At 51.1% G+C, this 27,053-nt stretch overlaps 2 protein-coding genes across 5 annotated transcripts; one reads left to right on the top strand and one right to left on the bottom strand.

The window, feature by feature from the left end:
• The first annotated feature begins 1,341 nt into the window (after positions 1-1,341).
• Positions 1,342-21,626, top strand: ELK4 (ETS transcription factor ELK4). 4 transcript variants are annotated; one of them, XM_032133493.1, is made up of 5 exons: positions 1,342-1,514; positions 13,697-13,912; positions 15,226-16,155; positions 17,249-17,365; positions 18,528-21,626. In XM_032133493.1, exons 2-5 carry the CDS (start codon positions 13,706-13,708, stop codon positions 18,624-18,626), a joined length of 1,353 nt encoding a protein of 450 aa, XP_031989384.1. In that variant the 5' UTR covers positions 1,342-1,514; positions 13,697-13,705; the 3' UTR covers positions 18,627-21,626. The 4 variants fall into 4 exon arrangements, with proteins under 4 accessions (XP_031989384.1, XP_031989385.1, XP_031989382.1 ...); XM_032133494.1 differs by lacking the exon at positions 1,342-1,514 and adding an exon at positions 6,075-6,183; XM_032133491.1 differs by lacking the exon at positions 1,342-1,514 and adding an exon at positions 11,496-11,650.
• A 220-nt stretch (positions 21,627-21,846) lies between these two features.
• LOC116455536 (BUD13 homolog) lies at positions 21,847-23,160 on the bottom strand. Its single transcript, XM_032133495.1, has one exon. The coding sequence runs from the start codon at positions 23,076-23,078 to the stop codon at positions 21,873-21,875; it is 1,206 nt and encodes a 401-aa protein (XP_031989386.1). The 5' UTR covers positions 23,079-23,160; the 3' UTR covers positions 21,847-21,872.
• Between the last annotated feature and the right edge of the window lie 3,893 nt (positions 23,161-27,053).

The following is a 27,053-nucleotide window of genomic DNA, read 5'->3' as shown; positions in this document are numbered from 1 at the left end:
TGGGGACGGGAGGAGTGGGGACGGGAGGAGTGGGGATGGCAGGAGTGGGAATGGCAGGAGTGGGAATGGCAGGAATGGGGATGGCAGGAGTGGGAATGGCAGGAGTGGGGATGGCAGGAGTGGGGACGGCAGGAGTGGGGATGGCAGGAGTGGGGATGGCAGGAATGGGGACGGCAGGAGTGGGGATGGCAGGAGTGGGGATGGCAGGAATGGGGACGGCAGGAGTGGGGATGGCAGGAGTGGGGATGGCAGGAGTGGGGACGGCAGGAGTGGGGACGGCAGGAGTGGGGACAGCAGGAGTGGGGACGGGAGGCCCTGGCTGCCTCGTTGCCCAAAGGCTGCCAGGTTGCTAAGCAGTGCTTTTGAAGAACTCCACGCAGGCAGACGGGAGTTGTAGCAGGGCAGGACGTGGGAGAGCACAAAGAGAAACTCAGGCGCTGTTGCTAAATTTGCAGCTGGGGCTGTGGGGAAAGCAGGAGCGAGCAGCAGAGCCCTCCCTCCCTCCCTGGCAGCACGAGTGACAGCAGTGACATCCCCGGGCTGCCCACGTGGAGCTCGTGCTGGCTGCTCATCCTGCAGGGCCACTGCAAATCCCCAGCCTGCTTTAAAGCCCCTTTGGAAATACAGCCCTAAGACGGATCACTGCATTAGGGGCTTCTTTCTTTTTATTTTTTTTTTTCCCTTAAAAAAGTCACAACTGGACTTTGATTCATGATTCTCCCTTCCAGGTTTCAGGTTTACTGGGGGGAAATGCAGTTCTTGGAGGAGTTTCTGCTGCTCACAGTGGTTCGGCAGCAGAATTTGGCTCGAGGTGGGGAGAAAATCAGAGCTTGAGATTTCCTAGAAGAACAGGGAAGGGCCTTTGTGGGAATGGGATCTGAAAAATAGACAAAGAGGGACAATTGAGAGCTCCTCCAGCCACCAGCTGGCCCAGCTCCTGGCCCTGAGTGACCAAAGGTGGGAGCTGGTGATGACAAACACCTAGAGAAGGTTTGCAGCCCCTATGGGCAGGGTGATGACCCTCAGGTGTCCCCACAGCACTTCTTGTGCCTGAAGCTGGGAGGAAAAGGGACAACAGGAGCCCCTTTTTGGGTCACACATATCCCAGGACACGGTCCAGGCTCTCCTGGAGCCATCACTGAGCACAAAACACAACAAAATGTGGGTTTGGCCTGGCCTGGAGCTGCAGGAGCTCCCACCTGAGGCTCTGCCTGGGGCTGGGAGGGTTCAGGGCACAGCAGCTTAATGAGCAAACGAGTTAATTAAAACAGCTGGCTGGGCTGGGGGAATTATTCCCTCATAATCAGCTTGCTGAGGAGGTACAGGTCCACTCCCAGGGACGGAGCAGGGAAGGAACATCTCCGGGTAGGACCGGGCTGATGAGTGAGCGGCTTCTGTCCCTCCCGTGCCCTGCAGGGCTCGGTGACCCCAGGCCGGGCGTTTGTCCTTAGCATGGGTTTGGGCCAGGCTGTTTGCAGGGATTCACCTTTCCCGGGAGCTGCTCTCCGCTGCAGGTAAAACCCTCTGTTTTCTGATATTTGGCCCAAGCTGCCTTTCCTGGGGAGAATTCCCTGTGGGAGAGGATGAGGGTGATGGACCTGCTCAGCCGCGATGTTTTGCGCTGGTTGATCCAGGGACTGGGCAGTGCCACAGAAAAGGCTTTTCTTTCCCTGCTTCCCAGAAAATCCACCCGGATAAAGCCTCTCTTGGCTTAGAAAGGACGTGGTGGGAAGGAGGGGGGGGCGGATCAGAGACGTGATTCCACATCCCCGGATCTGTTTCGCTTTTGGAAACGTTGCTTTTTTTCTCTGTGACTTTCCCTGAATTCCTCCCAAGCGCAGTTTCACACCTCTGCTATTTCAGGCCTGGGGTTGTTTGCACAAACAGCAGGCTCTGCAATGAGATTCTCAGATGCCATTTCCACGGGCTTTGCCCTGTGCTTTCCAGCTGGGACGGTGCTGCTGGGTCAGGTGAGGAGAAGCAGGGAGGTTTCTGTGAGCTGCGTCAGGAATTCCATTCGGGATGTGGGAACTTCACGAGGGGAATTGTGCATTTAGCGGGGCTGTGTAACGCAGTGGAAACGAGTTTGGCGGCGTTGTGTAAGAACCAGAGCTCCTCTGGTGCACAGCTCTAGGGCTGAACCTTAAACCACCTCGGAGCTGGGCTGAGGAGCCCTTCCGACAGAAATTCCAGCCTTCCTCCCGCCCCTCGTGGTGTGCTGCAACTCCCACAGCACTGGGTGATCCTGGTTTTTTTCTGGAAATGAAATACCAAGCGTCCCTTTGAGCGTTAACAGCTGCTGGATGGTCTGGGCATCCCCAAGTGCTGCTTGGAGAAATGTTGAATTCTGGAGATTTTATCCCATCTCCTCTGGCTGCTGGTGAGCCTTGGAATTGCCCCATTGGTGGGGATGGAGGTTTTTGGACTGGAATAATCCCCCTGTGGATGCTGAATTTCCTCTCTCCCTCTTACCTGCCCATAAAATGCAATCACAGGAGCCGGGAGCTTTTTTTTCTGTAGGCTCAGAAATAAAGGTTTGAAAGCAGCACAGATCTGTGGCTTCTTGAGAGCATCACAAACACCAGAGCAGGAAACACAGAGAACTGAAAAAAAACAAACCAGTGCAAAAAAAGGCTTTATTTGGAAAATAAGAGATTTTGGGCATGGAAGGGAGCACAGGGATGGGAACTGAGTTATTTCTCCATCACCATCAAGGTGCCCCTAAAAGCAAGGGCTGCTGGTGTTTGTGGGTCCCTCAGTGCCTTGGAATATTCCACGGGCATCCTGCAGAGTCTTTGGGACCTCTGAGAGGTGATGCCACCACATGCTGGGATCCTAAAACCAGGAACTGAAGCCTTCGTGAGCACCTGGTCTGGTGAAGCTGTCCCTGCCCATGGCAGGGGCTGGAATGAGATGAGCTCTTAACGTCCTTTCCAACCCAAACCAGGCTGGAATTCCAGCTCCAAGCAGGCTTTGAATATTAAACTTCCTGAGAGAGCAACCAGCAGCTTTCCTTGGGAAATTTTATGAACCAACCAAACAACCCTTCCCCAACCCAAAGGCTTTTCCTGTGGGAGAGGCACAAAACCTCCCGGAGCCGCTCTGTTTGTTCCATGGCTTTTGGATTCCCAGTGCTGGATCAAAATAGCACCTCCACGTGCTGGAGCAGGGCCTCGTTAGGCTCTGATCAGCTGTTGCATAACGTGCTGGCTTTTCCCGGTGCCTGTGCTTCCCATTCCCTCCTGGCACCCTCTCCAGCCACGTGATGGCCAAGCCAGAGCTGTGCAGGAAGAGTTTGGATACGGTTTGGAATTCTCTGCGCTCCCCTGCCTGGGCTGTCCTGCGCTTTCCTGGAACTGGGGGCTCTGTGTCCCTTCACGACTCTGTCCTTGCCTCGGAAACTGCAAAATCCATTTCCAGGTGCTGCCACCTGATTAACATTCACCAGAAGAGCCCAATTAAATATGTTTATTTTCCCTTTTCTGCTGCCTCTTCCTCGTTAAAATGGGAGCTGTTTACACGGGAGCTGCTTTCCTAAAAGCTCTTTGCACATGAGCTTTTTCTCCCTTTTTTTTTTTTTTTTTTCTCCCAAACCCTGCTTGATTTTTATTCCATCCCTTTGTCTGTCCTATATTTTTTCCCTGTCTAATCTTAGGAACAAGCCCACGTTGAATTGCAAACACCCGGCAGTGGGAGCAGAACAAAATGGGAGTTGCACGAAGTAGGAAATTTCTTATCCCCTAAAAAAAAAAGGAAGGTTGATTGTCACTGGAGCCACCCCCGTGATGCAGCTTTAGGTGCTTGGGGTGCTGGGGTGGGGTTGATTTTTGGGTGCTGTCCCTCTCTGTGCTGTTTTTTTTTTTTTTCTTTCTTTGATTCAGCTCCTGCATTTTTTCCTGAGTGCCAAAATTTTGGGGGATTTTGCTGGTGGGGAGTGGAGGCAAAGCCAGGGGAGGATGTGGAGAGGTGGAGCTCTGCCCTTTGCCTTCCCAAAGGAGCTTTTTCCATCCCCACAGGAGCTCCTGGAGGAACCAGCTGGATCTGGGAGTGCTCCCTGAGCGAGCTGTGCACAGCCAGGTGCTGGAGCTGTCCCAAAAAAAGGGATTGAGCTTCGCTGGAGATGCTGGCAAAGCTCCCACCTGTGACTCGACAGGAAGAGCCTGGGAGGGCTTTGCTTTATTTCCCTCTGGGGTTTGGTGGGGGGAAAAGGGAGCCCAGGCTTTAGCAGGGCAAAGGGCCGGGATGGAGCCTGGCAGAGAAGAGGGACGGGCCCAGGGAAAAGCCTGCGGGGTTTGTCAGCAGCGCTGGGCTCCCCTGGGGAAGGTCAGGTCAGGTGGGCGCGAGGAGGGGCCCCCAGAGCTCCGGATGTTCCTGCCTCCGGCATTCCCCAGGGAAAAGCAGCTCTGGTAATGTGGAGATGCGGAAATACTGCCTGATGCTTTCCACAGGAGAAAGAGGAGGGAAAATGTCCATACTTTCACTTCAGAGGGGTTTAATTATTTTGAAAGCTGAGGAAACTGGCTCTGGAGGATTTTTTGTGTCTTTTCCTTCTTTCCTTCTTCCGCTCCCTCCCTGGTCTCTCTCACTGTTTTGTTTTTGATTTGAAAGTGGAGCTGGGAAAAACACAAAGAGTTCTCTTAACTGCTGCATTTTAAAAGAAAATGAACTCCTGTAAATGAATAAATAATGGTCAGCTTGGTTGAAAACTTCCTCTCTGCCTGTGACAATGTGCTTTGGGGGAAACCCCTGGCCTTCGTCAAATCCTAAACTGGCTTTCCTTGCTTTTATCTCCCTCCTGTTTTTCTGTGCAGAAAGTTCTGATAAAGGAGAGCTGGAGAGGAGCTTTGGACAAGGGCCTGCAGTGCCAGGACACACGGAACGGGTTCCCACTACCATAGGGCAGGGTTAGATGGGATTTTGGGAAAGGAATTCCTGGCTGTGAGGGTGGGGAGGGGCTGGGATGGAATTCCCAGAGAATCCGTGGCTGCCCCGTGGCTGCCCCATGCCTGGAAGTGTCGCAGGCCAGGCTGGAGCAGCCTGGGATAGGGGAAGGTGTCCCTGCCCACGGCAGGGGTGGCACTGGGGGATCTTTGAGGTCCCTTCCCAACCCAAACCATCCCATGGCGGTGGAGGAGCCGCTTCCTGGGGACTCCAGCGAGAGCAGGGGCAGCTTTAATGAGCTTCAGCATCATCAGTGCTCCCGCTGTGCCTCCTGCAGCGAGCCCTGCTCAGCCTGGAGAGCGAAAAGGCATCGTTGCCTTTGCCAGCGGCGCGTTGGGATCGGGAGAGCCACGGAAAAAAAAATCGGGAATACCCAACATCTGCAGAGCCTTGGCTCAGCAGCCTCAGTCTTCCCTGGGGGAAGCACCCAGGTGGGCTCTTGAGCGAAATGTTCCGCAGGGAGAACGCGGGGAAGCGCTGGAAGAGGAATTCTGTGCCCAAGTTTGTCAGGACTGGGAAAAACCTGCGAGTCCCAATTCCAGAGGGAGAGAGAAGCAGCGGGAAAAGCGAGTCCCCTGCTCCCTTCACCTTGCTCCGCCGGCAGCCCCTATGCGTCCAAATAACTTATCTTTGCATTTATTTTAATAATATAGAGGTTTTTTTAAAAAATTATGAACCATTTTGACGCGCTGCGCCCCGTCCTCCCTCAGTGCCCGGGGGGAGGAGGGGGGGGGGGACAGAAGCGCTTCCCCTCTGTCCCCACAGCCCCATGAGCGGCAGGCGGGGAGTTGGGCGCTGCCGGTGCGGCGGGGGCTGCCCTGGCCGGGGGTCGCGGGGGTCCCGGCGGGGGCGGCCCCGGGGCCGGGCCGCGCACATGGCCCAGCCCGGGCGCAGGGACCGCGCGTCCCGCCCGCGCCCCAGGCCCCGCCCCCGGCCCCGCCCCGCGCCCCGAGCGCGCCCTCCCATTGGCCCGCGGCCTCCCGGTGCCGCGCTCTGATTGGCCGCCGCTCGCGAGCGCCGCGGGCCCGTGGGCGGAAGCGGCGGTACGGCGGCCGCGGAGGGTCCCCGCGCGCGCGCGCCCCCGGCCGTGTCGAAGGCGGCCGCCCCGCGCTGCCCGCCCGGCTGCGCCCGCCCGCCCCGGGATGCGGCCCCGGCGGCCGGGCCGGGCATGAGGGACGGCGGGGGGGCCGCGCCCAGCACCGGCACCCGACGGCACCCGGGCACCGGCGGGGCTCCTCCTCGGTGAGCGGGGGCGGGGGGGTGCGGGGGGAGCGCCGGGCCGGGGAGCGGGGGCTGCGGGGTGCGGTCGGTGCCCCCCAGCGCTGCCCCGCCTGGCGCTCTGTGCTGGAACAAGGCACAGCGAGAGGCTGGATCCAGGGGCTGGAGGGAGCCAGGGCTTGGTTTGGATCCAGGGGTGGCTTGGTTGAGTCGCTTGGTTGTTTCGGTGCTGGGGTTGGTTGGTGGGATCCGGGAGATTTTTGGGTCCAGGGGTTGTTTGGATCCAGGGTTTGGTGGGTGGGATCCGGGAAATTTTTGGGTCTAGGGATTGGTTGTTTGGGTCCAGGGGTTGTTTGGATTCAGGGGCTGCTTGGTGGGATCCAGGGAATTTCTGGATCCAGGAGTTGGTTGGTGGGATCCTGGAGGTTTTTGGGTGCAGAGCTTTGTTGGTTGAGTCCAGCAGTTGTTTGGATCCAGGGCTTGTTGGTGGCTCCAGGGTTTGGTTATTTGGCTCCAGGGGCTGGTTGGATCCAATGGTTGCTGGTTTTTTTTTAATTCCTCACTCCACCACTATTCTTTTTTTTTTTCATCCTCCCGCACTCCCCTCTCCGAACTGGGTGGATTCCTGCCCACATCAATAGGAGAGGCGTAGGGGAAAGTATGCAAATCCTGCTTTTTATTTGCTGTGCGCTTATACACACACACACACACACACACACACACATTACCTGTGTGCCACCTCCAGCACCCCACTGTGCCCTGCCAGCATCCAGAGCTGTGCCGATTTTCAAGGAGCAGCTCCTGAGGAAGGCAGGGGTTTGCTTTGGAGGCTGCCGGCTCCAGTCGTTATTAGGATTTCTCTCCCCTCATCCCATTCCCACCAAACGCGATCCCAGTGCCTGACGCGGCGGCGTGTGCGTGATTTCGGTCGGGCTGTTTATTTTTAGGGTCTCCGCGCCTGTTTGCAGGGAATAGTTGTTCCATCGCCATGGCAACGGGGCTGAGTGTACCATAAACATTGTTCAGGAGCTGCTTTTCCAGCTGAAAGGAGACTTCCTTTTCACGATCCGGTTGGGATGGACAGAAAGCGTTTTAACCTGTGCTTTGGGATTATTCCTGCTCTCAACCGGGGATGCTTTTCCTTCCAGCAGAGGGATTGTGCCCGTGGAAGCCAATTTAATCTGCTGTTGGTAAACACTGCCCTCAGCCCATGGTGGTGGCAGATGAGGAGGAAGCGAGTGTAATCTCCTTAGGAGCTTCCAGGAAATCAGTGTTTTTACGGCTTACTCGGGAACAATCCCCAGCAGGGTCACAAACTGATCAAAGGCGTTTTGGTTTTGAAGTTTCCTATCCCCTCTGTGGGTCCTAAACCTTCCCTGCGCTCTCATATCCTGAAAAAAAAAGAGAGGTAAGAAAGGGATAATGCCCATCCAAGTGTGGAAAATCAGGGAAATTGGGTCTGTCCATAAAACTGTCGGTGTTGGGATGTCAGCCATCCCCAGGCAGGGATGGAGGAGCAGAGTGATTGTAGCAGCTGCAGGAATTACATGGAGTGGGCTTTGAAATCCCCTTTTTTTGCTATTTTCCATCAGGTGAAACATTAAAAGTCAGCCGTGATAACCAAAATCATATTTGATAACAAAAGGGGGCCCCTTTGTCTCTGCATCAGGATTAAAATATCCCCAAAAAAGCTGTTGGGCTCATCTGCTGCCAGCCTGCGTCCGCAGCCGTGAGTCCCATGGAAATCCTGATGTCATTGTTGTCCTTCATGGTTTGTTCCCGATCCTGGCTAATTCAGAAAGGCAGGGAAGGCCAGAAAATACTGAGGAAAAAATGGAAAATACGAAGAAAAAATAAATACTTCTTTCTCAGGGCTTAAAAAGCTGAAACAGTTGGTTCCTAACCTCCCAAATATTTGCTAAAACACCTTAATTTCGTCTCCAGTGACTTAATTTTTGAGCCAGGGAGACAAAATTTATTGCAACATTTGTTTTGGGTTAAGAAAAAGAGAGGCTTGGAGTGGGATTAGGCAATGAAAACTCTGGAGCAGCTCTTATCATGAGGACATCCTTCAGCATTTCCTTCCAAGGAACTTCCTGCCTCGATAACCACAGCTTCTCCTGCACAACAGGCTGATTTTCCTGCCTGGATTGGGAACAACGGTGCAGGGAATGCAGGAGCCAAGGGGAAAACAAGAATTTATTGCAGTTTGGGGTGTTTTTTCCTTATTTTTGCCTGATTTTTGTTAGTTTTGTTAGAGATGGTATGATTTGATTACTCCTTGGAGAGCTGCCAGGGGTTGGAATTTTTTAAGGGAGGTGTAGAATTCTGCATGTCTAGTTTGGATTCCTTGTTCAGTTCCTTTATTTTACACATACAAGAGGCTTTTACCTGACGTTTCACCTGTCTGTGTGCTCTGGAAAAGGACTCAGTTCCTTTCCGTGCTTCCCACCACATCAGGGTATGGAGTTTTGGGCAGCAGGTTTGTGGATTTCTGGGGTTTTTTTTGACAGTACGCTCTTTCTAAAATTAATTAAAATTGATAAAATCCTAAAAGTACCACTTCAGGTGAGTCACAGCCCTGAGAGCTGGAAAAGCTTTTGGGAAAGGTTTATTAGGAATGGGATACTGCTGATGAAATTGTTGCTTGGTTTTATTTTGATAACCACTGAACTGGATACTTCATCAGCTGTATCACACCTGCCAGTACAATGAAAGGGATGGGGCACCCATTTATTTATTCATTTATTTAATTGGGCAAAGAGAGGGAAAATCCTGCTCAGACTTGGAGGTTTGTAACGTGGGCTTGGGCCTATGACCTCCAAAAGTCTCCTTCACCCAACTCCGCTGTTTGTTTTCCTGGAACAGCCACCGAGGCCTTGTGTCCCCAGGAATATTGCACAACAGAGCAGGAGTTATTATTGTCTACAGAATTCCTCCTGCTCACACACCGTGGCCTTCCCAAAGTGCTAAAAATCCCTGGGAATGGCTTTGGGAGGTGAAGGCTGAGCAGCTCAGCGCTCATATGCTGCAATCCCAGAGCAAGCTCTGCTCTCCTGGAATTTCCTGGAATTGAGGCCTTGATTTGCTCACCTGCACCGTGAGCTCCCCCAAACCTGTTGCTGCCTTTTATTTCAGTTTTTGTTTTGGAGCTGGGAGCTGTTTCTGTGTCTCCCTGAGTTTCCTCTTGCTCGCTGCTGCTTCCCAGGCCACCTTTTGGGGCCGTCCCCTCGCTGTGACACTGGGACAGCTGTCACCGTGCCAGTTCAGCCGTGCTGGGGATGATTTTGCTGCGTGGCTGTGACATCCTTCCTTTCCTCTGGGCCTTTGTTCCTGTGTGGGGGCCTGACAAGGCTTTTTATTCAGCCCATCTGCAGAAGTCATCAGGCTGCAGATGCTGCTGCAACAAATGGAGGTGAAAGATTATTGGAGAGTATTTGGTGTTGAGTCAAAGCGCAGGAAATCTGCCAGAAGACCTCGAAGGAGGGGTTTAGGGCAGGCCTAACACCCCACATCCCGCCTTTGCTCCCTTCCCGGGGCGTGGAGAGGGGTTCTTTTGGAGCACAGAGGGTGAATATTTGGATTTATTGTGCCACAGGCAGTGCAGCTGCTGCCCACGGGGGAGACCGTGCCACTTCCTAAACTCCTCGGTGCCAGCCCTTCTTGCACCCTCACATTCCCAGGAAAAGCCGAGCCTCCGGGCTCTGTAATCCCATGGATCGCACCGAGCTGCCAGTGCCACAGGGGAGAAGTCACCGGAAAAGAGACAAATTCCCAAATCCTGGCTTTTCAGGATAAACTCAAGGCTTTGCAAAGCCCAGGCCTCCAGCAGAGCTGCAGCAGCAGGAGGAGGCTCAGGTTTGCTGTGCTCGTGTTTGGAGCTGTGCAGCCGAACCCTGCCAGCTCCTGCTGAACTCCGAGGGTCATCCGTAGGCGTCGGAGAAGATCTCAAGACAATAATAGTGCTCTATTTTAGCTCCCTCATTACAAAGCAGAGCTGCCCTCTGCCTCTAGCAACTATTTTTTCCTCCTGCTCACATGGTGCAGGAGGGGAAAGGCTCTTGCCTCTCTGCCTCATTCCCTTTTCCAGTGAGGCCTTTTCCTTTCTCCTCAGGCTCTTAGGAGGAAAAAGAGCCTTCAGCAAAAGGATGTTTTGCAGTGGTGTGTTTGTAATTATTGGTGTGTTCATCGTGGAGGAGAAGCAGTGGGGCTTAGGAGGGGTTTTGTGCTGGTGGGGAGCTGTGAGAGGAGTTGGGGCCTTTTGAGGAAATTTGAAACGTTGAAATGCTGTTTACAGATCATCAGAGAACATTTCACTCTCAGTAATGTAGGGTAGGAGTGGGACAGGGGGTTCTTGAGCCACTTCTCATCCCTGTGGTGCCAAAGGAAGGGCTCAGGAAAGGCAGCAGCTTCCTCCTGCCCCAGGGGCTGCAGAAAGAAAAACCTTTTCCCCACTTTTGGTGGTTCTCAGGCAAAGAGAAGTGCTCGGCTCACCTGTGCTGGTTTTAATTTTACATCTTCTGTGATGGTTTTTTATATTCTGCTTCTTCCTGAAGAAACAGCATTTTTTTGGATGTATTCTCATGCTGTATCAAAGCAACTTGGGTACTAAAGCTAAATGAGATATGTTAGTTCATAACACAACATTGTCTCCTAATACACATTGGACTTTCCCAGGTAACAGCCTGCTCCTGGACTCTGAAGGGGTAAAATCCACCTGTGATCCCACTGCTTTGACCAAGGTTGTTTTCTGGCCTTCCCTTTGTATAAAATCTCCAGAAAAACTCCATATTCCCCATTTCTTTGAGGTTTCCATGAGGTTGCACTGCAGGCTCTCCATCATTGCCTGGGGATGAACGCAGTGGATATTTAATAAAGAGGAATATTCATTCTGTTATACCCAGTAAAACCCCTCCAGGAACAATCCCAGAGTACTCTCAGCTCCTGTTCTGTGACAGCCAGGGAATAAGGGAGACCTCTCCACCCTTTTAGTGTTTCTTAGACAAGGCTTTTTCAGGCTGGGGCTGTGCAATGTGTCCTCCAAGTGACGGACAGAATCGTGACGTGCCTGAAGCTGCAAATGCCAGAAACATCAGGAGGAACTTGATCAAAATTGCACTCCAGTACAGTCTGTAACTCTGCCCCTGGCAGGAGGATCCTTCCAGCTGGAAAACAGCAGGATTTGAGCAGCGTAAACTCTTTAACAACTTTGGTAAACGCTCCTCAGAACAACTTAGCTCATCTCTGGGAAAGGTGTTTGTTTTGTTTTTTAATCTCTGGTCTCTTCCATCATTTTGGCCACTCTGCGTGTGCTGTTTTACAGAACTTCGTGCTGCTCTGGCAGCTCTGTGCATCTCCAGCTGCATTCCAGCCCAGCTGTGAGCTGGGCAGCAACGCTTGGCTTTGGTCAGCTTGGGATTAACAGCAAGGTGGGACTGCCTAAAGGGAGGCAGCTTCATGAAAGAACACCAGTTAAATTCTGGGATGAAAGGTGCGTGGATTTTTAGCAGGAGGGGTGAAAAAAAGAAGAGCCTTTGCCACTGTGAAATCCTGTTGCTAATCTGATTTCCACGTTGCATCAGTCAGCGCCGTTTGGTGCAGTGCTCCCGGAGTGCTGGAGATAAACGCAGCGTGGGAATAATCACTCAGCTTCGTTTCCCTGCTCTCTCTTAGCACATCTCACTGCTCCTGACAGCTCTGCAGGGTGGCAGAACCAAGTCCTCGTGCTCTCCACGCCACCACGTGTGGCTGCATCATCCCCGTGGATAACGAGGCACAGCCCCGGCGTTCCAGATCTGGGATGTCGGTGGCAAATGGCAACACCAGGCGGTCCTGGAGGAGTTTGAAGGTGTTTGCCTGGTCCCTAAATCCTGTATGGATCAGCTGGCACAGCACAGAGCAGTGTGGGAAGAGTCTGGAAGCACAGCCTCCAGTTTCTTCGAGTGCCGAGCAATTAATTTGGGCAAGCAGGGAGCTGTACGTGTGCAGTAATTAACGGGGAAAGCACCTCGGGCCAGCCTAACGAGGGGGTGTGGGTGTCCTTCATTTTGAGATTGTTCCATGTAATTGCAGCAATTTTACCTGGCTGGATCAATGTCGCATCAGCGTGTGCCATGAGGCAGGGATTCTGCAGAAGGGCTGGAATGCCATGGGCTGTGCCCAGAAAGGTACCTGCCCCGGGGCACCTCGTTTCCCTGAGAGCCCTGTGTGAGCTGTCAGCTCTAATCCTGTCCCAGGGCTCAGCCTCTCCCGTGGACACAGTTCCCTTCCTTATATAGGGCTGGATAAGTGCTGGGCACTAATGAGATTGAAATAAAAGGCTTTGGGAGCAAAGATGAGCTGGCAGGCCCAGCTGGATCTTAAACTGAGCCCTGTGTGCACAGGGACTTCAACCAGCACCAGCCTGGCTCCTGCTCCCTGAGGCTGGGCTTGATGCCTTTCGTTTGGAGCTTGGGAATAGTGTTTTGAGTATCAAGTTCATCCAGATGGAGCCCCTGGACCCCCTTTACTTAGGGGGGAAAATACAGTGATTATGTGTATTTTTAGTGTAATTCACTATTCCAGAGCATTTTTCCTCTGTTTTTATTTCACAGGAAGAAGTTTAAGGTGTGTTAATTAAACAGTTCTGGACTAAGAGAATCTACAGGAGATGCTGAATTAATATTTTGTCTAGTTTAATTCACAGTGTATCTTGTACAGAACGATGAGGGTTCCGCTTAAAAATATTTGTGGGAATGCTGTTTGGTGCAGTCAGATATGGTCAAGGTAAAACATTATCTCTGCCTGGTCTGTCCTTGATGAATTTATGCATCTGCAACTTCAGTGCAGGAATCAACTGGCAGATATCAGTTCTAGAAAGTCCCAGCCTAAATCACTGACATGGGTAAGACATGGTAGGAATTAAGAGCCGAGCAAAGGCAGTATTTGAAATAATTTAAATTTAGTTTTATGTTTACTCTCATAAAAAAAATGGGTGATACCTGGGAAAGAAAGCTTTGAAGGAGAGATTCGGGGTGATTGAGAGGGCTGCTGGTAAAGAGGCAGGAATGGAAACTGAAGGAAAATGGAGCTGGTTTTGCTCTGGCATCTTCTTCTTGGAGCTTTGCAGTTCCTCGTTGTGCTGAGTTCTCTCCGAGGTGGGAGCAGGTACGGAAAGGAGGAGGTGAGGGGGTGGTTTGATTCCTACCTGGGTGTACCTGAGCTGTTTCTCACAGAGCAGCACAAGCCAGAGTGGGTGAACATGGAACAACTTAGAAACATTTTTTTGGGGGTAGTGACTCACTGCAACTTACCCAAAGTGACCTGATTTAGTTAAATGAGGCTAAATATAACCCATGTGAAAAGTACTGACATGTGGGAGGAGACGCCGGAGTTGGCACTCAGCCCCTCGGTTCTGCAGGGAACATCTTTCACGACTGGTGACTAATAATTTTTTACTCTTGCTGGCTTTGGAAATAACAATCCCTGCTCCGTTTTCCCCCCCTTGTAGGGAGAGCAGGGAAATGCTCCGGGCTTAACCTGCCTTTGTGAATTGCAGCTCTCTGCTATGGACAGTGCCATCACCCTGTGGCAGTTCCTCCTCCAGCTGCTCCAAGAGCCCCAGAACAAGAATATCATCTGCTGGACCTCCAACGACGGCGAGTTCAAGCTGCTGCAGGCAGAGGAGGTGGCCAGGCTCTGGGGGATCCGCAAGAACAAGCCCAGCATGAACTATGATAAACTCAGCCGGGCGCTGCGCTACTACTACGTGAAGGTAGGGGGGAAATCCTGCTCCAATCCTCATCCCTCTCAGCAGCCTAAGGAGCTTTGTTTGCTCCTGCATTCCCTCCTCCAGGGGAGGGGTGTCACCGCTGTGTCTCTGCCAGGTCGAAGGAAGTTGTGTTGCTTTGTTTAAAGGTGCTGTTTTGGTTTTTAATTTCGTTTATCGGTGCGCTGTTTCCTCCTCGCTGGTTGTTTTGTGAGGTTCTGGTGGCTTTGTGCAAAGTGTTGTCTCGGTGTGTTTGGTGATACAAATCTGTCTCTGGATCCTAATTCCCTTTCCAAAAAGACACACCCTTGCAAGGGTTAAAATCCTCAGCACTCCAGTTAAAGCAATACTGGGAGGGGATGATGATGGAGGGGGTGACTATTGCACCACTTTCAGCTCTTTTTGCAGCTTTCTCTATGAAGGGGCTTCAAAATAAACATTTTTCAGCCCAAAGTATCTTTATTTTCTCTGTGTGTTCAGAGATTCACCTTTAGTTTGGCCACTGTTTTCAGCCCAGCAGAGTAAGAAGCTTTTGTTTATCCAACACCTTCAGGTCTCACCTTTGTTTCCCTTTATCCCACGACTTCTCTTGTGTGAGTGGAGCAGATAAAAATAACCCCCAGTTCCTGAGGAGCCTGGAGCAGGTGGGAAGTTGCTGGTGTTCGTTGCTGGGTGGCACAAATCTGCCTTGGTGCACTGAGAGATCTCAACAACAATCACGGAATGATAAATAAGGATAATCTCAAGTCCAAAGTGTGTGTGGCATTTCACTGAGGAGGAAAACAAGTTTGACAGATGCAGTTCTGTGGTATTGAAATAGCTGATTAGCCTGCATTCTGCTGACTGGTTCAGCTGCTTATTTTCCTTTATTATCATCTTATTAAGAATAAAGGTGGTTTGATTTGAAGTACGAGCTCTCAATTCTGCAATCCTGGAGAAACCCTTTAGCAAGTTCTGCTATTCAGTTACCCTTAGTGTACTCAGCTCCTTGTGGATCTTGTACCCAGAGATCCTTGATGGGAATAATGGATATTTTTAATTTAATTTAAGATGTTAAACAGGACTTCTTGGCAGTTTTTAGGCTGGTTTTATGTTTAATGTCAGGTTGAGCTCACCTGTTGCAGTGTTTTGTCTGCCAGCTCTGGGAGCAGAACTGGAACACACAGGGTGTTTTTAAAACAGGAAAAAAAGAACCTTTTTTTTTTTTTTTTTTGCTGAAAGATTACAGCCTTTAATTCCTCTGCCTATTTTAGGCAGTGTTTGTAGGAAGAAAATTAATCTGAAGAAGGTCTAAATATACTTTGTCTTCTTCCCCACAGAACATCATTAAGAAGGTGAATGGGAAGAAGTTTGTGTACAAGTTCGTGTCGTACCCGGAGATCCTGAACATGGATCCGCTCGTCGTGGGCCGGATCGAGGGAGACCCCGAAATGCCCGGCTTTGGGGAGGTGACCAGCGCTCCCAAGGACGTGGAAAACTGTGGGAAGGAGAAATCCCAGTCCTGTGCTAAGTCCTCCAGCCGCAACGACTACATCCACTCAGGCCTGTACTCCTCCTTCACCCTCAACTCCCTCAACTCCTCCAGCGTGAAGCTCTTCAGGTCCATCAAGATCGAGAACCCGGCCGAGAAGCTGGCGGAGAAGAAACCTCAGGACCCCACCCCCTCTGTCATCAAGTTTGTCACCATGCCCTCCAAAAAGCCTCCCTCTGCCCCCCTGGTCTCCACCACTTCAGCAGTGGCTGTCACTTCCACGGCTTCTGCCACCCCCACCGTGTCCGCCTCGCTTCCCCTGGGCTCGGAGGAGACTCTGCAGACCCTGGAGACGCTCGTCCTGCCCAAGCTGACCGTCCCCGAAGCTCCTCCAGCACCTTTGCCAAACTTGAGCACCAGCTTCACCCCGACCCCCCCCATGTCCTCAGTCTCTCCCACCCTCCAGGTCCCCTCCACGCCCCCCTCGCCGCCCCTGAGCTCCAACCCCGACCTGGACATTGACACGGACATTGAATCCGTGGCTTCCCAGCAGCTGGAGCAGGCCCAGAGCCTCCAGCACCAATCCCCAGAGCCCAAAGAGCAGCAGGATTCAGCTGTGCTGGAGAAGGAATTTGCCAATCACCTCTCCAGATCTAAAAAACCCAAAGGGCTGGAGTTGGCTCCCACTCTGGTCATCACAGGCAGCGATCCAAGTCCTCTGGGCATCCTGAGTCCTTCTCTCCCAACTGCTTCTCTTACTCCAGCACTTTTCTCTCAGGTAACCAAATTCCCTTCCTGGTTTTTTGTTCTTGTTTTTTTTTTTTTTTTTTTAAAAACTAACAATAGTGATGAAAACAGCAAGTGGAAAATGAATACTTGATTGCGTGCGGAGGTTTGAAACTCAGGATGTCACTCCCTGGTTGTTGTTTTTTAATCAAACACAAGTTTGAATCACAGTTGGTGTTAATTCACCCCAAAGTGTGCCCAGGTGCTGTTTCAGCCCTGCACACAGGGCTGGCATGTGGAGGCAGATCCCAAACCAGCCCCAGCAGGATCTTTGTAAATTGCCAGGGGGATACTGAATTATTCCAGAAACCCTAAATCCTTCAGCTGGGCCTGAAAATCCTTCAAAAACAGAGACCCACAGAGGTGTCTGTTCAGCTTTTTTCACTCAATCAGTAGCATTTAGTTAAAGCCAAAGTCTTGTGAGCGAGCAGCAATAAGAGCAGCTGCTTAATTTGGTTGTTATCTTTGTGTGGGAAAGGAGAGCTTTCATGTCTCATGGAAAACTTGGAAGAGAACTGAATCCAGCAGGGCTGTTAAATCATTCTGTATCTGTGTAATCTCTCCCCTGCAATAAATCGGAATTAGAGTGAAACCGTGGGGAAGCTGCTGGTTGAAAACTGAAATGGCTGAAGGCAGGGGGGGGAAAAAAAACCCAACAAAATCCAAGTGGAGTTGTTCTTTTGGCACCCTGGGAAGTGCTTGGCTGGTGAACCTGGAATATTCAGGAGCTGGATGGAAATTCCTTTTGTTGTTGCTTGCATTGTCAGTGGCACCAGGAGCAGGCGTGTACCCGCTGTTTTTCCTTTTTAAATCCATAATCCCACTTTTCCAGGTGCTGGATTGGAGGAGGAGCTGCCCTGCTGTGGGTTCCAGCAGGATTTGGGAAAAGAGGGCTTGGATTGCTCAGCGAGGGGAGGGAGGGAGAGCCGGATGGGGCTGGCAGGGAGGAGGAGGAGCAGGAGGAAGAAGGGGATGGGGAGTTCCTGAAATCTGTGGCAGCTGAGGGTGTTGTGGCTGGAATTCCACGGGGAAGGCTGGAATTCCATGGGAAAGGCTCTCACAGCTGCTTTCTCCTGTATTTTCAGACTCCCATCCTGCTGACTCCCAGCCCTCTGCTCTCCAGCATCCACTTCTGGAGCACCCTGAGCCCGGTGGCTCCTCTCAGCCCTGCCAGGTTGCAAGGTGCTAACACCCTCTTCCAGGTGAGTCCCAGGGTTCTTTCTCCAGGGATTTCCAGGGATCAGTTTATCCCAAAAAATCTGCTGTGGAAATAAAACACGAGTTGTTGTTTTCTACCCCCATGTTAGCTTTTGAGAGCGTTAATTTTAGTGTTTGCCCGGTTTTATTTAAGGATATTTTAAATGTTGGTGTTTCAGGAATGTTTGAAGTTAACTGTGGCACAGGCTGCTGGTAGAGAGATTCTTTTTTCTTTTTTAGGTCTGTTCTTCCTGTAAAAATTTCCTCCCTATAACTGTTTTGGTCTGGTTTTTCCTGAATTTTGAATATCTCCACTCTATTGATTGTTCTAATCGTTCCTGCTGAAAAAATATTAATTAATCTGACAACTGGTGAGGAGGAAGAGTGCGTGTTTGATCTCTGTGATGATGTGTGGCACAGGTTTTGATGATTTTTATGGAAGAAATCCATAAAATTCACCTCTGTGAGGGTGGGGGAGGCCCTGGCACAGGTTGCCCAGAGAAGCTGTGGCTGCCTCTGAATCCTTGGAAGTGTCCAAGGCCAGGGTTTTTTTACTATATAGGACAAAAATCCCCTGTATTTAAAAAAAAAAACAACCCTCCTTTAGTTGTAATTCTCATGTTTTTCCCTCACCTTCCACTCTGGCACTGGAATTACCACATCTGCTGCCTGGGGTTGCTGAGGCAAAGGGTAAAATTTAATCAATTGAATTCATTTTTACTTAATTTCATTGAAATTAAAGAATTTAATTAAATCTTCTGGGTTGGGACCTGTCATCTCCATGGAGATGAAGGAAATTCCTCATCTGCACCATGAGGATGGGGAATAAACAAGGAGGGCAGAAATGACACTGGATATTTTACCCTGGAAAGAGCTGATAATTAACTGAGGGATGATTTAGACCCTGTTTTCCCCACAACCTGGATTAAATCACTTATTAATGAGGATGTGGGGCAGTGCTCAGCTCAGGGGTCACTGAGACACTGCTTGGCATTAAAAAGTTAATTAAAACTGGCGAGCCAAGAGGATTCTTTGAAGCCTGGGGTGGTTTTGCTTTGTTTTGTTGTTGCGTTTGGGGTTTTTTTTTCCCTCCTTTGTGCACAGATATGGGAGGAGCAGTGAATTAAAAGTGGATTTTTGCCTGATGATTCTTCTTTTGTCTCTTAGTTTCCATCAGTGCTGAACAGTCACGGCCCATTTACCCTGTCTGGACTGGATGGACCCTCCACCCCCGGCCCCTTTTCCCCCGATCTCCAGAAGACATAGCACATGGAATTGCTGGGAAAGGACACAGTGGCAAGCAAGGCAAAGATAGGACACTTCTGTTGAACCACCTTTTTTAAAAACGAGCAGTTTGTAATTCCACAGAGGTTCTCAACGATTGTAGTTGTTGCCATTCCCGAATCAAAAAATGCCTTTTTTTTGCAAAAATCCCCCCCCCCTTTTTTTGGAAGAACCCAGGTTGGGAATGTATATGCAAACGCCTTAATAGGAGCTGCAGCTCCAGTCTCTTCTCCTCCTTGGTTTGGAAGATTTTCCCCGTGTCCAAAAGGAATTTTGGGTGGTGTTGCAGCACCTGAGTCTGCACTGACTGCAGCAAACAGCACCAGAGGAGGCTTTTCTCTGTGACTCTTGGAAAAAAAAACAAAAACAAAACCCTCTGTTCTTCTGCTTCCTGTGCTTGGCAAGGAGAACCCCGAATCCTGATGGAAGCTGGCATTCCAGGAAATGCTTGGGAAAGGGGTGTGTGCTCTCAGCTCCGCCCCGCAGGCACCACAACTCGTGCAGTGACAAAAGCAGCTGGAGCTTTTCTGCTGGCGTTGTCTTTTCTTCTTCTTTTGTTATTTTTTTCTTTCAGGGAGACATTTTTCCAAGGATTTTATTTCAAGTTTGTGTCCAGGACAATTTTGTGGAGCGGTGGCGTGGCCCAACAGCCCCTGGGAGAAGAGGTGGGGCTGGATTTTGGATGCTCCCCTGCCTTCCCTCCCTTTTCCATGAACGGTGGGATGAGCTCCTTTTGCTTCTCACAGAGTTTGAATGCTGGAGTCCAAACATTTCTTGTGCCAGAGACCTCTTCCAGAGCCTGGGACCTCCCTGCTGGATGAGCAGGATGGGGGGGTTTTCCCTGTGCTTTTGGGGGGAGGTTGCTGCCTGACCTGGAATTCCAGACCCCAGCGGGGTGAGAACAGCAACATCCCAGCGTTAATGTCGCTCCTCTTTCCCCACAGTTCTGGAAAAGCTTCCTGCTTTTCCCCACATGGAGAAGCTCCTCTTTTGCCAGCTCTTATCCCAAGTTTTGCAGTGGAGCTGTTGCTTTTTTTTTTTGTTTTTGTTTTTTGGAGGGAGTACTGACCCCAGGTCAGGCTGAGGGAAGGTTCCACGGGGCATCAACCGTGTGGTAAATCTGCTCTCACCTCCTCGGTGTCCTGGATTAACAATGCAGGATTGCTTTCCAGAGCCATTGGAGACGAGATGGAATTTGGAGGTGGATTTTTACACCTCAGGAGGCCTTTTAAGAGAACTGAGGAGTGAAAGGAGTGAGAGATTCTCCTCTCTCAGCCCCTCAGTCTGGGTGTGTTGGGCCCTGGGTCTGTGTGTCCCTCTCATTTGGGCATCAGATGTCAGGCAGCAACTTCTGGGTTTGAGTTGGGGGTGTCAGAGGATCTTCTCCATAAAATATTCCCAGAAAACAGATGGAGACACCTCTTTCCTTCAGCATCCTCCGAGCTGCCATGAGCAGAGGAAGATTTTTCCCTCTCCAGCACGAGGAGCTGACAGTGTTTGCTGTACATACTGCACCTATTCCATGGATAAGTGGTGAACTCGAGCTTTTCCAGAGTTTTTCCTTTTGCCACTTTTGCAGGCTTGGAATTCCCTTTAAAGCCACAACACCCAAGACTTTTCTTTCCCTGCAGTGATGTTACCTTGCTATAGCTGACACTGAGATACAGAAAAACCACTTTTGTGTGTTCCCGACGTGACACCTGGGACAGGTGGGTGGAACAGAGTCGCTTTTTTGGGCATTGTTCACCTGCCCGGGGGGAAATGGGAGAAAAAGAATATTTCCTTTTTCAGGTGGAGAAGCAGGGAGTGAGCTCATGGAGTGACCTTGTCTCCCTGTTGGGTCCTGGCAGAGGCAAAAATGTTTCACATTTAGACATCAGCAGCAGCAGGAGGAAATTCCTGCGCCAGCAGCTCTTAAAATGTGCAATATTGACCTTTTTTTTTAAAAAAAAATTTATTTTTATTTTTGAAATGCAGAAATGAAGCTGCAGATGATCACGAAGAGCAGGCATCTGGAATTTTTTTTTTTTTGGTTTGCATGTTCAGAGCCTGCTCTGGGAAATTTCTATGGCTATGTATAAATAGCAGCACTTTGGTTGGTTTAGGTTGGCCGATTTTACGCCTACCAAATATGTGGACTTTGGAGAGAGCCACATTTGCAGGCTGGGATTCGAATTGAAAATTCATCAATGAGCACTAAAAACTTGCAATTTAATTGCTTCCCTTCCCCCTTGTCCCCCTGTGGAGAAAAGCCAAGTTTAGCTGTTGAAAAGTGAAAATTTGTGCACTTAATTCTTCGTGAACTTTTTATCACTTTGGGCAGAGGGTCAGACCCAAAAAATGCTATTTCTGGGCTCCTGCTGCTCTCCAAGAAGCTTCCCCAAGATTGCTCTGTCACAGCTGGCTGAGACTGAGGTTTTCCTTTGGGAATGCCGAGTTCCTATGGAAGCACAGCCTGGATGGGATGGTTTCCATCAGGTAAAACCCAGCAGGCAGAGCAGGAACGGGATTGCTTTGGCTTCTTAAGGAAAAAATCCGAGTCCACATAGGATGATAACCTCAGGAGGCAGCTGGGAAAGCTCATGGAAAAGGGAGAGGTGGGAGAGGAGCAGCTTTCGCTGCCTTTTCTCCGCTGCAATTTTCAGGTCACTTAAGGGAATATTCCTTGTCCGTGTGCTGCCTCGTCAGCCGCATTCACTGACAGGTAACTGCCAGCTTTTCCTCGGATCACATTCCTGGCAGAGCCTCCCTGGGGGCTCGCTTCTGTGAACTGCTGGTTCTGTAGGTCGCTTCAGGAGCAGTTTGTGCAGCTCCTCGCAACTTGTTTTTAATTTAGCATAGGGCAGGTGGGCTTAGAGTAGATTCTGTTTTAGTTCTGTACCGTGGTGATTTTAAAACAAATGAAATAATGCAGCATTACAGAAACTTTTTTCTTAGGTTCTTGTTGCTGGAGTAGCCTTGGTTTTGTGGAATGCTTGGCAATTTTTGCGTCAGTTCTTTCCTGGCTGTCTTGGGTTCCATGGAAGGTCGAAGCATTTGGCACAGAACAAAAGAGTTTGTTAGAGCACAAACAAGAAACCGGTGACAGGGAAATGCAGCCTTGCCTCTGGGAAGAATGTCCAGTGGGATGCTGAATGCTGAGGACAGGGCTCCTTGCAGGGAGAGAGGCCATTCCTCGGGGCTCTGGCAGCGGGGGGTGTTCGTGGGTCACTCCAGGAGCTCTCTCTCCTACATGTCCTGGATGCTCCACTTGTGGGTGAGTTCCTGCATCGCCTTCGTGTTGGCACTGCGGGCAGAGCGCTGCTGCTCGAGCCCGTTGGACCTGTCCACGCCGTCCCAGCGGTGCCCAGGCCAGATGTTGAACCTGTTGAGGGGAGGTGCTGGTCCCTTGTACCTGGGTTTCTCTTTTTCCTTCTTCTCCTTGGCCTTCCTTTTCTTGATGAGAGCAGCCATGGGGTCTCCTTCCCTCTCCTGTTCCCTCAGCATTCGATCCAGCTCCTGGTCATCGATGTAACGGGCCAAGGGCTTCTGCATCTCCTTGATTGCATCGTCCACATTCTGCTGCTGCTGCAGCCTCTCCTGTGCCAGCCCTTTTCCCCACCTGGCATATTGCTTTTCTCTCTTGGACTCTGCTTCAGCCTTCAGCCTCTGCTCCAGCTGCTCCTGGGCCAGGTTCCTCTTGCGGCCCGACTTGTCTCGGAACACGGTCTGAGCGTTCCGGGATTCCTCCTCCAGCTGCTTGGTGCTCCTCTCGTGCCTCTGGAGCTCCTGCTTCTCCCTCTGCCACACATCAGCCGACAGCAACCCAGCTTTGGCCCTGGATGACCTCGTGTGAGCCTTCTTGGGAGATCCCTCAGCGTCCCAGCGACGCGGGCAGTGCTCCGGGGGACTCCGTGACCTGTGCTGGGCCTTCCCGGCGGGCAGAGTCCGTCCTTTCCTTCGGCTCCTTTTCCCACTTGGGGACCCCGGCTTCTCTCTCTGAGGTGACAAATCCTGACGTTGCCACCGGGGAGGGGATTGCTCAGGGGTGTCATGACGCTGCTGCTGCCTGGGAGGTGACAGCTCTGGGGTGCCAGGACGTCGTCTCCTGGCAGGGGGTGGCTCAGGGGTGTCGTGACGCTGCCGTCTCGGGGCACAGAGCTCCAAGGAGCCGTTGTGTTTCCCTCCCGGGGCCGAGGGCTCGGGGAAATCGTGGCGCTGCCGCCTCATGGCAGACCTGGCAGGTCCCGAAATATCCGAACTCTGCGAATCTTCGTTCTGGTCTCCTAAAAGTTTCCATTTGGAGTTCGTTGGGAATTCCTCCACGAGCTTCACTTCATCAGGGCGTTCATCAATGAACTCTGCCACCACGGGCACGTCTTCTTCATCCTCCTCCACTTCCTCGAGGGCAGCGGCGATGCCGCTCCAGCTCACGTTGTCATCCCTGCTCCGCATCCCGATGGTAGAGCTCACTCAGTAGAGCACAGAACTCTCAATCCCTGGCTTGTGGGTTCGAGCCCCACGCTGAGCACCAAAATTCGTGCTAGTCTGGAAACAAAGCAGCGCAGGAATTAACCCCAGGTGAATTTATCACCAGAGGGTCCAAGCCAGAGCTACAATTTAACAGGAAAGATTAAAAGCGAGGCAATGATACAGAAACAGCAGCTTAAACTGACAGAGTCAGCATCCAGCCTGGCACCCTGGTGGGTGTCCCGGTAAATGGTGGCTGCAGTCCCGTTGGAGTGATGGACGTGGCCTTGTTGAAGTGGTGATCCCACAGGAAAGTCTGGGCTGTCCCTGGAGGTCCAGGGGTGCTTCTCGAGCTCTTCTCCTCTGGGAATCCAGTGGAAGAAGTGCCCCGGTGTTCCAGGCCTCGGCTTATATCCAGGTAGGAACGTGCAGTTCCTCCCCTCTGGGTGGGGCGTCTCTCAATGGGATGATGGAATTCCGTGAGTCATTCCAGGAGATCTGATGGCCCGTTAGCGGAGATGGCCCCGCCGAGGGTGTTATCAGGTGTTATCAGGGGTTATCAGGGGTTATCGGGTGTTATCAGGGCTGAGTCACCTTCTCTCACCACCTCAGGGAGGTGGGAATAGAATCCACACTTCGGGTCACACCTTCCATGGAACCCAAGACGCAGCTGCTGGTGAGATTTGGGGCGCATGGAAGCTGAACTCGTGTCTTGCTTCTGGGAATCTCTTTTTTTCCATGGCCCTGCTGCAGGGTTGGGGAGCTGCTGCCGCTGCCTGCGCCGTGCCTGCTCCGTTTGGGATCCTGGATTTTCAGGATTCCTGGCAGGAGCAGCCCATGGAAGCAGAAGAGTGGCCTGTGGTTATGGAACCGTCTGTGTTCTGTCCTTCCTGGGAAGGTGATCCTGGTAAGAAGAGGGCGATGCAGGAGATTTGGGGCTTTTTTAGCAGCAGCTTTAGGTTTAGAGCCTTGTTCCAGGCCTGTCCTCATCCGGGGATGCAATCCCTGTGCCCTGATTTTGACACATTCAAGCTCTGTTTTGCAATAGGTCAGGAAGGGATAAAATTCCTGGAGTTGGACAGTCCCTTGTTTTCACTTGGGGCATCCCAAGGCTTCAGTATCCATGCAATCTCTGGGATAATGGAGTGGTGTGTGCAAACAGAAAGGCGCTGGTTGGGATAATTTCTCCCTCTGATGCCTTTTCAAACCTCAGCTGTCTCACAAATGGATCATTTTGGGTTTTTAATGTTCATTCTAAGGGCAGTGAAGCTGCTGAGGTGCAGATCTCCCTTCTCCCCCTTCCCCCAGCCCAGGGAGCTGCATCCCTCTGGGATTCCCTGGGATGGGAATGAAGGGCCCTGATCCCCTCCTGGAGCTTTTCCTCCAGCTGAGATCAGAACCTGCAGCTCTGCCCTTCCCTTGTCTCCCGTGGTTTATTCATTATCTTTTAGTTTCCTTTTTTTGCTCCTGTTTTATACAGCAGGTTTTGATGTATTCTGCAATTTAATCTCCATTTTTAAGGCAGATTTGTTTACAGGCATCTCAGTGTTGTATCAAGAGGCTCTCTTGGCATTGTCAGCTCTGGAAATCAACCTCAGCAGTGGGACAGGGAATGTTGTTAAAATCAACAAACTTGACGTTTGAGTTTTGGGTGACAGTTTTGGTCTGTTTCCTTCATCAGTTCTGTGTGAGGAACAGAACCTGGATCTGGAAGAGCAGAAATGGGGGGGGGAAAAAAAAAAGACCTTTTGGCCTCTGAGGTGGTGGGGATGGGGTTATTTTGTCTTCAAAATCACAGAGTGGGGTGTTGCCAGCAGCTCCTGGGGTCTCCCACTTGGCAGAGGAGCCCAAAATCCACGAGGATTCACTCAGGAGCTCTCCGGGATGTTTGATGAGGTGTTTATGGCTTGGTTTGGAGTTGATTAAGCAGCAATTAGCAGGGGCGGGGGAGCGTGAGCAGATCTGTGAATGGGGCAGCCTTTGGCCATCCAGGGCAGTGGGATCAGAGCTGGAGCTGCTGGGATCAGAGCTGGCAGGGGAAGACTGGAGGATAAAGTGCAGGGACAGTTCCATGCAGCTCTCCAGGATGTCCCTTTGCCTTGGATCAGCATTTTTGGGCAGGGAATTCCACCGGGAGTGAGTGGTGCTGACCGGGGAGGTGAGAGGTGGCTCTGGACAGCGAAAAATCCTTGGAAATGGAACCAAATCTTCTTCCAGAGCCTGGTTTGAGTCAGGAGGGCACCACAGAGGAGCTACAAAGTCACAGCAGTGAGGGCAGCGCTGCCCGTTCCTGCGGGAATTCCCTGACGGACTCGGAGCTGTCTCCAGCAGAAAGGTGAAATTTGGGGTTTGGCGTCAGTGGATCCTGAAGTGAGGGCTGTTATTCCTGCCTTTATGCCAGGAACAAGCAGGAATCAGGAGAATGTGTTCCCTGCAGATGGTTTTCCTGGCTGACCAGAACCACAGGTGGGCAGGGCCCTGTTTCTCCTTGGATGTTCCAATATTTCCCTGCTGGAATAGCAAAATGTCTGCTTCCTGTGAATTCTTTGGAACAAAACCACCCTAAAACCGGCTCAAATTGAATTTTGTTTCCCCCTCCCAAAGAAAGCAGCAAGATTCTGCCTGTGGAGCTGTTCCAGGCCCTGATGAGAAGCACACTCTGAGAGCTGAAATTGTGGTTTTTTAGATTCCTCGGTGTTGAAGCGTGGCTGGAACAGCTCTGCCTGGAGCACACGTGGGTCATGCCTGGTAGGAGGTGTTCCCAAGAATCCATATAAATATCCCCATCCTCCCTCAGAGCAGATTCTGCGCTGTGCAGTCGCCACTTTGAGATGTTTTGCACTCCCTGGTGAGGTTTTTTTGGGGCTTTTTCTTCCCTTTTAGCACTCAAATCAATCCTGCCCCACTGTGAGTTGCCAAAGGTTATTTTTTGACATTGTTGGATGCCACATCTCCTGAAAAAAAAAAAAAAGTGTCTTAAACGTGGTTTTGAGTAGTTTTGTGTTTGATGGGCTTGATTTAAAAGACTTCTCTGCTGAGGTTGTGTTGCAGGAGGTTTTCATCTCAAAGCAGGGCTGCAACAGGAGAGTCCTGAGCCTTTGGAAAACAGGGATCTGAGTGGAGACAGCGAGGAGAGGCTGGAGGTCATTCCAGAGCCCATTTCAGCCCTTGAGCAGTCCCTGCAGCAGTGCTGTACCAATAACTGGAAGCTGTTGTTGTTCATTTCTATTTTTATTTTCCTTCTGGGTTATTTTTTCCGTGTTTTTCGGAACACAGGAAGGCTCTGAGGGTGGCCTGTGCATGGTTCCTGGGGTGTGCTGTGTGCTGGGGTGGGGGGTTCCAATATTCCAATCCCTGGCTTTGCTCTGAGTTCCTTGGGATGTGTTGTGGGGTTGGTTTTTTATTTTTCCCTAGCATGTCCTGAACCCTCCAAGCTTTGAAACTGCTTCCTAGAATTCCTAGAATTGTGTTGACTTTTTTGTTGTTGTTGTTTTTATTTTGTTCTGCTGTTGTTCAGTTGCACAGAGTTTTTCTATAGAAAATCTACTTTCGAAACGTTTCGTTCTCTGTGAACAGGGTTGAGATTTATTCCTCGTAGTTTGGAAAAAAACCCCCTAAAATTCCCTTTTCCAACTTGTTTTGTAGCCTGTTGCAGTGTTACCAGATGGCCTTACGTACGTCACAGTGCTTTGTGATGGGTACAGTAGCACATTTAATGCTTATTCCCCTCTGTTTTTAGAGCTGAGAAGTTGATTTGGAAATAATCAAGCTGGGAAAAAAAAATTTTTAAAGGGGGAAATTCTAGGGAAACACAGCGGTTGTGTCCCCTAAAGGAGATCAGGGCAGCTGGAATTAATCTGGGAGTGAGTCCTGGGAGGCCAGAATCCTGGGAATCAGCACAGATCCAGCAGCAGCTGCTCCAGATTCCCTGGGCTGGGCAGTTTCTTGTGTCTTGGAGGG

This window comes from Corvus moneduloides, chromosome 24, assembly GCF_009650955.1.
Source record: "Corvus moneduloides isolate bCorMon1 chromosome 24, bCorMon1.pri, whole genome shotgun sequence".
Lineage (NCBI taxonomy): Eukaryota > Metazoa > Chordata > Aves > Passeriformes > Corvidae > Corvus > Corvus moneduloides.
Note: the sequence above shows the minus strand (reverse complement) of the source record. Positions and strands in the feature narration are given on the sequence as shown.